Source organism: Chenopodium quinoa, unplaced genomic scaffold (genome assembly GCF_001683475.1).
Source record: "Chenopodium quinoa cultivar QQ74 unplaced genomic scaffold, ASM168347v1, whole genome shotgun sequence".
Lineage (NCBI taxonomy): Eukaryota > Viridiplantae > Streptophyta > Magnoliopsida > Caryophyllales > Amaranthaceae > Chenopodium > Chenopodium quinoa.
The window spans coordinates 1798741-1816089 of NW_018742393.1; the positions used below are offsets into that span (position 1 = coordinate 1798741).

General features: G+C 34.8%; 1 protein-coding gene across 1 annotated transcript; it reads left to right on the forward strand.

Moving 5' to 3' along the window:
• Positions 1 to 14091: 14091 nt before the first annotated feature.
• LOC110703408 (U3 small nucleolar ribonucleoprotein protein IMP3-like) lies at positions 14092 to 17092 on the forward strand. Its single transcript, XM_021881217.1, has 5 exons — positions 14092 to 14303; positions 14451 to 14598; positions 14729 to 14836; positions 16233 to 16307; positions 16603 to 17092. The coding sequence occupies exons 2-5, from the start codon at positions 14465 to 14467 to the stop codon at positions 16832 to 16834; spliced, it is 549 nt and encodes a 182-aa protein (XP_021736909.1). The 5' UTR covers positions 14092 to 14303; positions 14451 to 14464; the 3' UTR covers positions 16835 to 17092.
• Positions 17093 to 17349: the final 257 nt, after the last annotated feature.

A 17349-nucleotide genomic window follows, 5' to 3' on the forward strand; every position in this document is an offset into this window, starting at 1 on the left:
GAAACCCATTTCATACTCTTCTTGGGTATAGATACGGACTTTGAGTAGAGCCTCAGCATCAGCCAACTTCTTCTTTGTCTCCTCCAAGTCTTCCTTGGATTTCTTCAGCTCATCGGCGAGCTTGGAGGAGGAACCTTTCAGCTCAGTTAGCTCTTGCTGAACCTGGGAAGCCTCGGTCTGAACCTGGACCACTTCTTCCTTCTTGGCCATGAGCTGATCCTCAGCCTCTTGGAGCTTAGCTCTCTGAGCTTCAGCAGCAGCAGCAGCCTCTGAGAGTTGGACATCCCGGGCTTGGAGCATCTCTTCAGCAGCCATTCTGCTGGCTTCAAGAGATTCTAGCTGATGCTGCACTTCAGCTTGTGCAGCAGCTCCTTCCTGGATTCGGCTCTCAATAGCAGCCTTGAATTTAGAGACGTCCACTCCCAGGTGCTCTTGGAGGAATTTTTCCCCTTCCATCAGTGGGGGAAAAACTTCCTTCTCCATAGCATCGCAGAAGGTCTTGAGGGCTTCAGCAGACTTTTTCTCGTATTCTTCAGCCTTCTGCTGCTTCTCTTCAGCTGCTGCTTGCTTCAGCTTAGCAAGCTTTAGCTCTTCCTCGGCTACCCTTTTGTCGTGCTCGGCAGCGTCTACCCTATCTTGTAGGGTATCTATCAGCTCTACAGTAAGAGTCTGATTGTGCACGAACTGAAAACAAGAGCACAAGTTAAAATAAAAAAAATAATAATAATGATAATTGAAGAGATGAATTTAAAAAGAAATCAAGGCAAGGAGAATCACCTGCATCATCAGCAGTTGGTTAGACCTGGCTGGGTCAGGAACTGATCTGCTGGATTCGCCCATCCCAGCAGTGGCCTTCAGCGACCAGATTCTTGCCCTATCTACTTCGGACAGACCAGCAAAATCGCCGAAGTAGGCTGCAGCACCTTCTCGGTTCTGACCCCATATGAGGTCCCAGATGTGGTCTGGGATTGGAATTCGGGGGGCCGAGAAACCCATTTCTCCATACTGCAGCGTCTGGAAGGAAGGAAAGGATGACGATGGAGCCTCTTTAGCTTTGGATGGCTCAGTATCCTCCTTCTTCTCAGAAGAGTCAATTATTATGACCTCTTCTTCTTCAGGTGTGAGGACGAAGGCCTCAACCTCTCTTGCAATGTCTGCCGTGAAACCCTCAGCACTGGGCATCACGTCATCCTCATTCTTGTGCTCGGCGGCACTCTCTCGAACTTCTTCTTGGACCCCTCCCTTAGGTTCGGGAGTTCTCTGATCCACCTCCATCTCGGGAGGTGGCGGAGGGGTCTTAGGAGGTGATTGAGGTGGTGGCCGGGGAACCCTCGGCGATCCATTGCCTTCCTCGGGTTCCCTTATTTCAACGCCGATGGTCATCGGCCTCCGCTGAAAGTCATGCGGGCCGATGATGGCCATTCTTCGGCGCCTTTTCTGAAGCGGCTGTTCGTCCATATCTGAGTCTGAAGACTCTTCTTGTACTTGGTCTTCGGGACGAACAGGGGCTTTCCCTTCCCTGTGTCTGTTACTCTCTTCAGACTGTAAAAGGCAGGGGGGAGGAAGAATGTGAAAAAAAAAAAAGAGAGAAAAAGACAAAGTTAAGTCTAAAGGCTCACCGAGGTCTTCAGCAAAGCCTCGTCTTCTTCAGCTGCCCTAGCTGCAGCTTCTTCAGCAGCCCTGGAGGACCCTTCTCCTCCTTCACAAGCTTCAATAACCCGTGCAACCTCTTCGGCTGTACGGGCAGCTTCAGCTTCTTCGTCCAGCAGCTGAAACAAGGGATCTCTCTTCTTCCACCAAGGCTTCTGCCTCTGATACAGAGCAACAGCCTCAATTTGGAAGTGGGAAGAGTCTAGATGAACTTCTCTGCGCCTTGGTTCAGTGATAGAGGGAGCCCGATCAGTTACAACTCGTTCTCGGTTGACGCCAAGACGAGCGTAATTAATGCCGACGTTGGTCTCGTCCCGCTCTGAAAAAGAAAAGGGGAAAAAGGTCAGTTCAGATAGTTCGGCATATCATAAAAAAGGCGAAACGAAAGAAGAAAAGAGATAAGTAAAAGGCCTCGGCCCCAGCCGAAGAAGCTTACCATCCTTAAACTTTCGGCTGAGGCCGACAGCTGCTAGCATGTTCTCTTGGAAAACATAATGCGTATCGGGGAGCCAAGTCTCCGGGATATGCTGCATTCGGCCGCTGCCCCCCCGGTTCGGCAGCTTGCCGAAGATGTTCTGTTGATTAAGGTTCGGGTCTGGCCCGTTATCTTCGGGAGGACCCAAACTTCCCATATCAGGATCCGGCTCAGCAAGATACCGGGGAGCGCTGAAGACGTAAGGGTGGCTCGGCTCCGTGGGTGCTCTAACCCAAATCCATTGACCTCTCCAGTCCTTGTCTGAAGAGTCGTTCGGCCACATGGTTAGGTACGGGGGCCGAGACTCAATCCGATACCACCCAGAACCATGACTTCCGTGCCCACTTTGAATATTTGGCACTAGCCGATGGAGCTTTTTGAAGCAGTGCGGGTTCGGCACATACCTGAAGAACTTGCAGACCCATAAGTATGTCATTACCCTTCGGATGCTAGTGGGGGTCAGCTGGCACAGGGAAATATTGTAATGGATCAGCAAGTCTCGGACGAATACGTCCAGGGGGAACCTCAGCCCATACTGAAGTTGTCTTGTGTATACCCCCACATACCCCGGGGGTGGACGGTGGATTCTATCAGATGCCGTGGGCATTCGGCACCAATACCCATCAGCTTCAAGGATGCCGTAATGCAACTCAATTTGCTCGGCAAACCGATACTGTTCGGCATTCTCCACCCACCATGAGTAGGGGCGGTTCTTTATCATGGCCGAAGCTACTTCGGCATCCTCTCACTCTGAAAACCCGGGGAGGATATCCCAAAGGACAGCGGGAACTTCATCGTCCCGTCCAGAAGCGCTCGGCCCCTCCGTTCTCTGAGGAGGAGCCGAAGAAATGGGAGTCGCCCTAACCACTTCAGCAGGGTCAGACTCTGCCCTTTGTCCATTCCAAGTCCCAATCCTGTCCCTGGGATCGGGAATTAGCCTTGCCCTTCTTGGAGCACGGGCTCTACCTCTAACTCCTCTCACCATTGATGAATTTCGAAGGAAAAAGTCGAAAAAAGGGGAAAGAGTTCAAAGTCGAAGAAAAATGAAATAAAATCAAAGGAATTTACCTTAATCTGAAGCGAAAGTCGCCGATTTACGAATTGGTGGTGACAAGTCTCAGCTTCTAAGCTTAATGCTCGGGGAATTTGCGAAGTTTTGATGCGGGTTCTTGAGTTCTCTTGAGAATTCTGGGTTTGTGTTGGTGAATAAGTGAGGAGAGATGACGCGCCTCTATTTATATCTCCAGAAATGGGAATTCGAGGAGTCTGCGTTTCAATTTCTCTTAAGTACCCACTAAGTAACCGTTAAACACACGACCTTGCGATTAAATCGCCCATTATCCGTCCAACTTCCACAATTATCCACATTAACTGTTGTTATCTCATTAATTATGGGTTAATTACGGTTTAAATTCAAATTTTTGGATTAATTAAATCATTCACTTCCCTCCTTTTCTGATTAAATCAAACCCGACCCGTCATCCTTCCAAATCGGGTCTGGGGGGCAAGTTGTTTGGGTCCAATTTAGTCTAATTGGGCCTAGTCACTGAATGATCCAATTAAAAGCCCAAGGTCAAGGTTCAACTCTCCAAATGTGCTAAAGTCAAAGATCGGTCCTCAAGGCAAGTCAATTGGGCCAAGCCCAATCCTCCATATATCAAAGGTATAAAAGCCATCAATATTACATTTGGCAATTCACTCACGTATTCACAAAAAAACGTATTCAGACATGCACACAAAGCCTCAAGCAATTAATTCTCTTGCATAGTGTTCTCTCTCTACACACTTCACTGACTTTAGCATCGGAGGGGCCTTCCTCGGCAACACCCCCGAGGCTAGTTTACGTGTGTTTACTGTGCAGGAAACCTTCGGCCCAACATCACTTGGACCGAATCCAGTCTTCTTCACCTCATCGGACCTTCAACAAGGTCCCATTGTTTTCATCCGAAACACTTTGTTTACTCCGTATTATTTGTGGTGGCCATCACATTCTATTCACTTTTTCTTCCTTTTTAAAATCTTTCTCTTTGCATAATCATCCAATTTTAATCATTAACCACCCTCTTTCTATTTTAATATGAAGTTATTTTATTCCAATTAGTCTTTTATTTTTATTCTTCTCCTAATTTTTAAATTTTTTTTTTATTGTTTTTATCGAAATAAAAATATTATCGAGCATTATATATAGACCTTTTTTTAACTTACCGTGTACCTATGGATCAATCTTTTCATCAAAATACAGATTAAAATTGATCAACTAGTATATTGAATAATACATGTTCATTATCGATTGAATTTGAATTTAACTTATAAAAAAAATATTTTTGCTACTATGCAAATGTTTTTTAAAGGTGAAAGGAACTTATGGGTTTTTTTTACTAATATACAGACATATGATAATACTATATAGATTTGGGCATATGGCATAATGCGTGATTAATATACAATGTTGATCCAATGAGAATACACTTTAATGGGAAGAATAAAAGTATAAATAATTCATGTGTGTTTTTTTGTTTTTTTTTGTTTTTTTTTTTAATCCACCGTTGCAATGCGTGCTTCAAAATAATAATAATTCTCAATACTTTTTAATTATTGCAGGGATTATGTCTAGCATAATCTATCTAATATTAGTTGATACATCCATTTAAAGATAAAATTAGAGTAGTGACCAACTGATTACTGGCAAAATATTAATTTAGCAAAAGTATTACTTATACATTTTGCAATACTAGAATCGAAGGAAATTCTAAAAGCAATGCTATAATAAACATTGTCTTATATTAAAACTAGTAATTGAGTATCCCTAAAAAAAAAAAAAAAAAAAAAAAACTAGTAATTGAGTAAAATCTAAGTAAAATCACATAAAGAGTATATACTTCAACTAGCAATAAAATGGGACATATTGTTCATAATACAAAAATTGTACCAAAGGAATATCTGGTGAATTTCTTATATATTATTTAGAAACCGTTACGTGTATCTAGGCTTGGTTATTAGGCAAGTTGGGCCAGGGTCGGTCCGGGTCGATTATGGCTCATGTCAAAAGGTCATAATTTATAAGGCCAATAGCGAGTCGTGGACCAATAGCGGGTCGATAATGAACGGACCAACAAACTATCAATTAAAATTAATATTAGACAAATTCATTATTAAGTTTATATGAATACGAAAATATCTATGAATTTTTTAATTTTTTTTTACATTATCTATTTTCTTTATCCATTAAATTGAACAAACATTTTAGCCCTATATTAACCCTACCTAATAATAAGGACCTTGTCCATTAAGATTTAAGAGTTCTTTAAATTTGACCCTGACCCTATTAATCTATTATCATTGGATTACCCTATCTAATAACCAGGTCTACGTATATCTCATACAAAGTATAACTTTTTCCGTTAAAATAACATGTAATGTTTAGTACTCCGTACTTAACTAGGCGGCTATATAATGCATGGGAAGCAAAATGTTGAATATAAAATGGACAAATCAAATGTAACTTTCTTATACGCGATTTGATCACTTATAATAGAAGCTAATCAAATTGAAATTAAAAGCGTGTTTGACATTTGACAAATGTGAACGTTAGACTCATACCATAATCTTGTGTTTTTCTGTTTGTCTTATTTGTCTTTGTATAATTTGTAGAGTAATATTACATCAAGTCGTATTCATTTCTTATATTATAAGGTTGTGATATTTACTCAGCCGTCACAATCTATTGTTGCCGTGTTGGTAATTAATGGTCAAACATTTATGTCATTTGTTTTAAACTACGCTAAATCTAATCCACAGTACTACTTGCTAACTAATATGGTGTACTTTATTACTTTAAACTTTATTATTTTTACTTTTCTTTATGAAGAATATTATTGTCAATTTGTTACTGTAGAACTTAGAATGACCTATTTGTCGGTCAATTATTATTGACAAATTACCAAACTATAATACCCATTACCCAAAAGAAACTTAAAAAAGAACAAAAAAAAAAAAAACCCTTTAATCTAAAAAACATTAAAGAACGGACTTACGAGAGTATATATATATATATATATATATATATATATATATATATATATATATATATATATATATATATATATATATATATATATATATAAAGGTAAATAACAAGTTAAACAACAGGAAATAGAGAAATTCCATAATACTCTTTTTTTTTTTTTTTTTTTTTTTTTTTTTTTTTTTGGGGGGGGGAGAGCTAAATGGACAAATTGTATGATAGTTTCTAAATGCTTGCTATAGTTGATTTTTTTTTTTAGTCTTTTCTATACGTACTAATACTAATAAATGTGGATTAAGACCATTAATAATTACTTATAAACTTTGAATTTTTATTGCAACAAAGAATGATGCAGTATAAGGAGATTTCAACGAACCATACATAATTCTTTGATTTTGGGCGTAGTTGATTGTTTTAATTTGGCTCTCAAGTTACTTGAAATTTGCTCAAGTTTATTTTGGTTTATTCTCAAGTCAAGTTATAACTTATAAGTTGAGTGATGAGTCTTGAAATTTATAAACCCAACAAGATTAAACTCCGTCATTTAATATCTAATGCAAGCCGAGTTAAGTCATGCATGTTTAAGCTCAATAGATTGCCATGAAGCAATTTGGATATTGTCTCTCCTTGACTCTCTGTCGAAGGAATCAACTTTTATTTTAGCGAAATATGTTACTAGTGTGGCTTTGTCACGTCTGGTTCAATTCATTATTTATCTAGATTCTATTGAGGCATTGCCTTTCTTTTGTCCATATTAAAAGTTTGAGCTCAATATTTATCAGTACAACACTTACTTGCATTGAATTAGTCATTGAAAAATAATTATAAAAATGTCATTATTTTATTTTGATATGAAAAGATAGTTTTTGTTGCATGTTTAACTTCTTTTTGTCAATGCACTAATCAAATTTAACCATACGTTTGGCGTTCCTAAGAACGTCCATGACCATTGAACCATTTCGAGGCTGCCTAATAAGCAGGAACATTCACAACAACAGGTCGTGTCATGTAGACCCCCCTCACTGCGCCACATCACCCACACAACTACTCATTAGTCATTATGCCGCGTGGATCTCCCTTCCATTTATTTTTCATTGCATGTCATGCACTTATAATAATAATAAAAAAAAAAAAATTCTCTACAAGATTTGAACTCACAACCTCTAATTCTAAAACTAAGTATCTTACCACCAAGCTATGTAATTTTTTATGTAATTATTTGAATACAAAATATTAATATATAGCGAATGACAATATGAACAACAAATTTAATTACAAGAAAATTAAGTCATAAATTATAATGTATACTAATAATCAATTTCATGCAATAACCCGAGGCATCGCCTGAGCCCAAAAACTAGTTATTAATTATACTACACATATCTATTGCTTCTTGATCATTTAATACCCCATACTCTAGCTCATTAATTGCGCATATTATGACAAGCTAGGCAACCTTTGGTACTATACCTTGTCACGAACTCAAAAGAGTTGTCATGTAACTTGCGGTTAAGACGTTAAGTTTGATGCTATTTGGCAAATTCGACGTAATATAATATGGTAGATTATGACAAAAATAAACTTTATATGTTAACACTACTCATACATGCTCTTATTTACAATTAGTTTTTGTTCAACAAAATTAGATGAAAAGAAAACTTATACACTATATTCGACGAAGAGATTTACGTTAGAGATTATCTTAATAGTCCATCCAATAATTTGCATTTAAATTATAATTCATTTTTACTTAGAATAACATCAATCATTCATTAAAAATAAAAATTGTTGAAATAATTTAACTTAAATAATCTATAAGAAAGACCAAGATCGACAAAATATTACTCCGTATGTATGAAGTCAAGAAATAAGTTTGACACAAATAATTGATAGCTTGCTTGGAACCAACTAACTGCCACATTATACAGCATGTCCTATTAACATGCATCATTTATCACATTGACGTACAATTAATCAAGTTGGAGGCAATAACTCATTGCAAACAATTAACTCAAATATGGTTACATTTGAAATTACTTAAAGTAAATAAACAGCTAATCACAACACAGAATTGCTTGTACATGTGATAATTCTTATATTATCTATACCATATATTAAAAGGCGTTCCTAATAAAAACGTCGATGTGTCACGTAGGCCCTTTTGATCACGCCACGTCAACTTCTCAACATCTCATGATGCCGTGTCACCTTTAATAATTTAAACTATTACGCCACGTCACCGAAAAAACCAACATTACACCATATAAAAACATAAGGTTAAAGAGATTTGAACACCCAACCTCTTATAAGAAGGATGAGTATATAACCATCTATGCCAATTACCAACCACATAATCAATATGCACAAAAAAAAAGTATATAAAGCACAAGATTCAATTAAAAAAAAAAAGAATAAACTCAATAAGTATTCAATGTAACTATTACCTCATATCATCTATGTAAGTATAATATGAAAACTGTTAATACAATAATATATAACATATGACCCGGGGCATCGCTCGGACTAAACACTAGGTTATAATAAATTCATGTAATTATTTATACTCTAAAGTTTTCCCAAATTGTGGAGGCTAAGTAAATTTATAAATATACACTTCAAGTCAATGACATAACTCACACCAACCATATATTCTGTTGTTATAGAAAATGCTTAATGACTTTAATATAAAATATAGTTATTAGCACAACACGGCACTTTGTTTCTGGAAATAATGGAATTTTTTCAATAACAATAATAAAAAAATTTATACATCTTAATTAAGTTAGTTCGTGGAATATCATATGATTAGAAGGTTGGTGATTGACTGACCTTTGGATTTGTAGTATTGTACAATTGTACTATAGTATAGTTTTGGATGTATGTATGTTATATATTACCTGCAAGTGGACAAATGGACAAATAAAAACTCTTGAAAACTTTCTAAATTAATTTAAAATAAAGATTATGAGCCCTACAACTAAAGTTCGTGAAGTTAATAGGAGAGAAAGTAAGGGCCAACTATTTTTTCTAGAGGGGTCCTACCTCTAGGGGTGGCGGCCGAGCAATAACGGGAAGAAGTCCTAAGATGAATACATGATATATTGATATGTAATGGTGTGCTATGTATCTATAATGATTAATTAACGAGTACGATCGTTGTTGTTTTTTTTGGAAACTACCAACCTCGAGATTAGAAGGTTATACAAGGTATAGATTATGAGAAGTAAGCTAATTAGAATTGTATCTGTTGATGATCATAAAATGTAAAATTATACTTACTTTCATTCATAAGGTATAATGTTTATTTATGTAATTTATTTGATCAAATAAAGGTGAAATGGAGAAAATTAGGAAAAAAAATAAGGGGGCCGGGGGAGGGGGGAATTAATGTTGGTGAAAAACCAGTGCAACGATTTTCAATCAATGATGATATATGATGATAATTCTAGCCAACCGTGAAATGAGGTTCCATTCATCATGTCATGGATAATTTTTCATTAAACAAAGATTTCATTATGAACAAATGTAAATATTCAAATTCAAGAATGTTAATGGTTTGTGTAACAAACTGTAATATTTTTTTTTTGAGGGCACAAACTGTAATATTAGACTAACAATTGTATGTCATCAATAATAGTGACAAGGTTTTTTTTTTTTTTTTTTTTTCAATTTTTTTTAAATTTTTTTATATTTGTCTTATAAGGTTTAATAATAGCTAAATATCTATCTAAGAATACTTAAACAATCATCCAAATAGAATGATTGATAACTAATAAATCACTTTAAGTCTCAAAATATCCTCCAAATATATATTGACCCTGTATGTAAAAATATGAACCAAATTTCTTCCATTGATATAGTATACATAGATTATACTTCGTATTAAAAAAATTATGTACGTAAAGGTCTACTTTTAAAGTTTTAAGTATCAACATATAGCAATTTAAAAGCTATTTCTCTAATTCGATAGGGATTTATAACCTGTCTAGATTTTGAGATAGATACTAATGAATCGCATTGTTAAATCAATACCCAAGATATGAAAGGTACGTGATGACATCAAATATTGGGTTTGGAGTTTTGGACAATATTAAATGACGATTTTTAAGAGGCTAAACAAGAAAAAAATTAATAAAAAAATTAAAAAGTCCATAGAGAATTTGAAACATGGACAATTGTGGAGAATTATGGCCTAGTGTCAACCTCAACCTTCATATTTCCAGCAACTATTGCTAATTTACTAGTGCCATTTCCATATGGACGTGGTCTCTACTCTCAAGTTAGACGTTAATTAATATAAAGTCCAATGAAAAATAATGCCAATAATAATAGAATTAAATAGAAGACACTACATGTATGTTTCAATGTTCTTCTTATTCTTCTAATACTCTTTTGGTTTCATTATGACAATTTTAAATGATTATTGACGTCTAACATCATCATATGTAGCACCAAATTCAATGCTTGACAAAACTAATTCGTATTATATAATTTTTTTTATATACATCAATCAATATTTTATTTAAACAAAAATAAATACTTCATTCCAGCAAGCTAAACATGGAATAAGTCATGTTAGATCTACTAAATTTTGAACCTTTTGCTATACTTATTTAAAACATGTAAATACCCTTTTAGATCAATGTTGATTGATTTTCGGATTTTAAATACAAGTATACTCTTATAAATATTTCTAAGTAAACATCAAACCTTTCATACTTGGGTATTGTAATTCGATGATAAAATTGTAATCTTGAGATTAATACCAGTATATTTGTTTATTCAAAGCTTATCCATTATGAAGTATATTATATCTTATTAACATTCTTTAGTGAATACACCCACAAAGAGCACTAAAATACGTTATATATCCTTAAATAAACACCTACTTTGAAAATTGAGGGTAGCGCCTTGACTTTCCTTAGCTATAGCCAAAACAAGACAAGGCAACACAAAGCCAAGCCGAGGCAAAGTCGTAAGGCAATATATGAATGATAAGGCATTTTAAGACATGAAAATGAGAGATGGGTGGTGAGCCAGGCAAGAATATATAAGATGGTTCCGTGCACTAAGTAGGCCTCCCGGGACCCTTTAGAAACCCAAAGAAGCACCTCATAGCATAACCTTTTCAAGTCCAAAAATGTTTTTTAGAGACCAAATGTGAAGGGTATACTTGTGAAATTGGGCCATTTTCAAATATTTTGAGGCCGGTGTTGAAAGTTTAAGTGATGGTAGGGAAAACGTCCAGGGGTGATATAATTTTGTTTGAAATCAAATACGGTCACTAGTCAGTCACATAAAGGTTTGGGGTAGCCTTGAGCTAATGAAGAGAGGGGCATACGTAATTTGCTAAATTGACTGTGTTTAAGGTAAAATTGATGGTTCTAACGACCCAACTAGCTTAGTCTCTCGGAGTCCTATAGGTTCCATGGGAAGCATTCCGACCTCTTTCCTTTTCAAATAAAAAGAAGTCTAAAACTGAAGGTTTTATTTCACAAAATTAGGCCATTTTTTGAGATTTTATGATCGGATGTCGAAAACTTAAGTGATGGTAGTGAAAGGATCACGGGGTCATATAATGTTGTTTGAAACCAAATACAATTATTAGTCAATATCATAAAAATTTGGGGTGGCCTTGTGTTAATGGAGAGAGCTGTGTATGTAACCGTCTAAATTGACAATTTAAAGACAAATTGGATGGCTCCAATGACCCAAATTGTCTTCCGAAGTCTCGTGGGTCCCATGAGAAGCACCTCGAGCTCTTTCCTTTTCGAGCCAAAAAAAAAAGTTAAAAAAAAAATGTCTAGAAATGAAGGTAATCCATGTTGTTGGTTCAATTTCAAAAAATGTTTCCAAATTTAAAGTCATCGTGGGAAGTGTCTTACAAAGTCATAAAAAGTTGGTTTAAAATCATAATAGGCATACCAATAAGTTTACTAAGTCCCTGAAATGAGTTTGGTTTAATACTATGACTACTTCTTCTATATCAGAATAATTGACACGTTTATCTTTTTTCTACTATTCATATATTAAATTTTATATTAGTTTTCTTAAGTAACATACTGGGTATTAGAAATAAATTTTATCGTGAAATATACTGTTAAATAAACATTAATATAAAATTTTATATTATCAACTTGTTTATATTTTTTGTCAAAAAACAAAAACTTGTTTATATGTGTTACTGATATTTAATTATCTATACTATGTACTCCTACTAATCTCCAGAGTTATCCCAAAAGTATACGTGTTGCATCCTCAACAAAAAATTTCCCTCCAAAAACAATTTTTCTCCTTCCCTTTTTCCCTTTAAAATCAAGATGATAAAAAGAAAAAAAAAATTGAATACAAACTTACAATAATTTATAAATATTTTTTTCTTGTGAATACACATCCGAAGCGTGCTCGGGTAAGGAACTAGTATAACTCTAAGGTTAAACTACTGTATTGCCATGTGTGCACTGTGTCAATTATTTTGAAATAAAAAGAGTGTTTTTAAATGCATTGGTACTTTTGATGGTAAAAATCTGCAAGAGATGGCGACGAGTGAATCTAGACGCATAAGGCCTATGTATTTGGCATGCTCATAGGAGAGCAATCTAGGGTTCGATGGTACATTTTCTTTCTCTTAGGCCCTGTTCTTTTGAGCTTATGGGCAGAGCAGAGTAGAGGTCAGCAGAGCAGATTAGATTTCAGCAAAGCAGAACAGAGCAGATTAGATTTCAGCAGAGCAGAGCAGATTTCGACATTATTATTATTATTATTATTATTATTATTATTATTATTATTATTATTATTATTATTATTATTATTATTATTATTATTATTATTATTATTAACAAGTGCATACCATTGATTTAGGTGAATGAAAACATAAATAAATGTGTACCATCTTTAACATATGTTAATAGTAGAAAGATAAAAGACAATAGTTTAACATTTTTAATTTATTACAGCCGCATATATCAAAATAGGAGCATAATTAGATAAGAGTTTAACATCGTGGTGTATTAACCATCTACTTCCATATGATCTTCATTTTCATCATCTTCATTGTCGCTTTGATCTTCATTGTTATCACCTTCATTGTCGCTTTGATCTTCATTGTTATTAATTCTGTTCAAAAAAGAAATTGTTATTATTATTATTAATTATAAATTAATATTTTTATTAAATATTAATTCTTTATATTGTGAATTATTAATTAAATTATTATTATTGATTATTATTATGAATATTAAATATTAAATATTATTAATATTTATAATTATTAATTATGATTTTTTTAAACACATTAATTATTATCATCAATACAATATTAATTATTATTATTATTATTATTAAATATTAATTATTATTATTGTTATTATTAATTATTACTTGAAAACAGAGCAGAGTAGAGTATATAAGATTTAAGCAGAGCAGAGCAGATTTGATCTGAGCAGAGCAGCTCTAAAAACAGGGCCTTACAGTGATACTCCCTCCGTTTATAAATACTTGTTCCACTTTCCATTTTCGACCGTTGTTAAATACTTGCTTCATTTCCTAATTTGGAAAGCTTTTGCAATATTTAATCCATTTCTCTCAACTAGTAGACCAAACAAAAATCATATTTTATTAATTTTATATTCTCTCTCCTCCATTTCTCTCAACTACTTTCTCCAATTTCTTCTAAAACTCCGTGTATGGAGAAATGGAGCAAGTATTTAAAAACGAAGGGAGTATATTTTTGTGTACTATTATGCATGTATAATATACCATGAAAGTATAAGTTGTCTGCATAATACTTTTTGTGTACTATTATGCATATAATTATAGTGATTTTTTTGCCATTATATTTCCACTAATGTTTTTTTCTATTTCTATTATTTACAAAATGTCATCATATTAGCATGCAAAACGCATAAAGCCTATACGCCAATACTTCTCCATGATTTCAAAAATCGACTTAGCATTCGAGATTCTATTGGGGTATTGGTCTATTAGAGTCTCTTTTTTTTTAAAAAAATTCTAACTTTTATTGTTTACCCTAACAAAAATCTCCTTCACGCCTAGTTAAGTAGTTTCACTTCGCCTCGAGTGACTCTTCACTTTGCCTCATCTCTTCACTTCGCCGGAGCTTCATCGGAAGATTCAGTCATCCCTACTAATCAGGTATTCGTTCTCTCTTTTCCTCACTTATTCCCAATTCCCAGCCTTTTCCGTTCTCTTTTCCCACCTCATTTTTGGGGTTTAGGGTTTATGGTCTGATTTTTAGGGTTTTACACTTTCACTCTTTCTCAAATTCTCTCTCTTTCTCAGCTAAATCAGGGAAGATGAGGAAGCTCAAATTTCATGAACACAAGCTTTTGAAGAAATTAAACATCTTAGAATGGAAAAGAGAAGGTGGTCACAGAGAAGCCTCTGTTATGCAGCGCTACCATATTACTGACCGTGACGATTACAAGAAGTATCAATCTTAATCCTCTTTTGTATACTCTTAAATTCATGTTCTGGGTTGCAATTTTTGATGGGTTTCTCTTAATTCTTGTATTTTTTTTTTGTTGATTGTTCTGTTCTTTTCGGGTGTCGAAAAACAGGTATAATAGTCTGTGTAGGATGACGCAGAAATTGGTCAGCATTTTGAAGCAGATGGACCCGAAAGACCCTGATCGAATTGAGATGACTGATAATCTCTTGGAAAAGCTGTGAGCTTTCTTTCTTGTTTTCTCTTTGATTTTTTGGTAGTACTTGTTGAATTTAATTTAATACACTGTATCATATTGCACTTTTTTTTGCACTGTTGAATTGGTTAGCTGTTGATTGTAGAATCATACACTATATTGGGGATTTGACTTCTTAGTGTGTGTAGTCGGAACTAATTGTCGTTTCACAACCAAGAGTCGGGTTACTGCTAAGTATTGAATGGAATTCGTGGTTCGATTAATATTGATTTTAGGGAATAGAATGATGGTTAAGTCTTGTTATGCTCAATGGTGTGAAGCAATTGTTCTGTAATCAATTTCCAGGTGTTTATCTACTTAGCATATATCATGGTATAATTTTAGGTTGAGACTTGCAGTTGATCCCATATGATTGAGGTAATAGATATGTTTAGGGGATTGTTTTGTAGTTTGTAGTTAGAAACTTGCTATGCCATTGTCAGTGATTGTGAGAAATATGGTTATTAAGTATTGTCATGATGCTTCTTGATTGATGCAGGTTTTAAGGATTGAAACGGAAGCCAAGAAACTCCTGCTTTGCTCCTTGATCAAGAAAAAGGGATTACGCCTTACTAATCCACTTGACAAATTTTGTCACTTAATGCAGCGTATCATTAACTTTCTAGATGATAAGATGTGGTTTCCTGTATTAGTTAGAACCCCAGGTAACCTGCCCTAGGCAATCATCCTCACCCTTAAAACCACACACACACACCCCTCTCCCATCCTCCCCACAATTGGCTGCATTTAACCAAAGCTAGTGACTTGGTTATATGGGACCACACTATCCCTTAACTCTATTTATTATATATACTACATGGTTGTTTGTAGTTTCCACATTCTCACATTGTCAAATTGCATGATTGTTTCAATAAATTGTAATGTGAGGATATGGTTCTCAAACTCCACGATAGATTGATAGGGGACCAAGCCAACTACACCCGGCCAAATTTACTTCACAACAACAAAGCCTTAGTCCCAAAATGATTTGGGGTCGGCTAACATGAATCATCTTAAGGAACCTTCCAAATTGACTTGACCCAGACCAAAAATTGTAGTTCTGGCTTTCTGTTTATGTATTGCTGCCATTTAGTGTTTGATAATTATTGTATCCATTAGTGTAACGGACAGCTGCCTGGCATCAAATGTATGTCCTTTTACTTAGTTTGGGTTGTATGATGATGTATCCAATTATTGTTTCTCGTTGTTTTTCATATTTGTTCGAGCCTTGTACTGCAAAAGTGAAAGGAACCACAATTGTAGAGTTGTTTTCCTGTGAAATTTGAAAGTGAAGGAAAACATGTCTTCTATTTTTATGATGTTGATTAAGATGCAAATTTCATATTTGTCTCACATACCGTTAGTTTTTCTTTTTTTACAGATATAATATGGGTGTAATACCTAACAGGAGAAGCTTGGCTGTTTGTGAACGGTTGAGTGTGTCATCTATATGCAGGTTAATACGCGTTTAACTATGTATACCTGTTACTGGATCTATGGCTTTTCTCTACTTTTGTTGCTTTATTTTGTCTAAAGAAGGGATTGCATAAGGGCATAAGGTTGTATTCATGGTCGACACAATTCAAATTCCTTGCAAAGAAAACAAAAAATTATTCTATTAAACATTATTTTCTTGGACAGCTTGAGTTCTTTGCCCAAGGAAACAAAATTACCGCTGAGAATATAATAGCATATTTAAAAAAAGTAACCCTTGCATGTAAAGATCCTGATGTTCCCCTTTTTGTTTGCAGACGGAGGCTGTCGTATATACTGGTGCATTTGAAGTTTGCAGAGTATCTGAAAGAAGCTGTGACATACATTGAACAGGGACATATTCGAGTGGGTACCGAGACAGTGACAGACCCAGCATTCCTTGTTACCAGGAATATGGAAGATTTTGTGACCTGGGAAGATTCATCCAAGATAAAGAAGAAAGTATTACAATATAATGACAAATTGGATGACTATGATCTTATGCAGTAGTGAGCTATGGTGAATACTCATGGTTCTTCCTTTTTGTTGGGGGATTCCTTAATTTTGAGGCCTTATTTTTTACTTTGAACTTATATGAAATTGCTGTACTGGTTAAAGTTGAAGAAATCAAATCATATATTATTGTTAAATCAATATGTCGAGTTGTATGCAGTAAATTGACTCTTTTGGATTGGAACCAAATTGTGTAAAACAGTGGACCTCAATCTTTTTGGTTAAATACTGATCTACGTCCATCTTATATTGAAATTTTGGCTTAATGGTCTATTTTTACCACCCAACTGTACCTCTTTTATCTTCAATGTATGAAGAACCTGACTACTTTCTAGGCCTGAATTCCTGTAATCTTTTATTTTTATGTTATATTTCACTCTCAAATACGTTTACTAATGTCTGTCTGATGAATTCATATCTAGTAATGGAACACGAATGATTCCAACGTCTTTTGGTTATTAGTCATCCCTTTCATCCAAGGCAAATTCAATAAGTATTATCTTGGTTTTGTG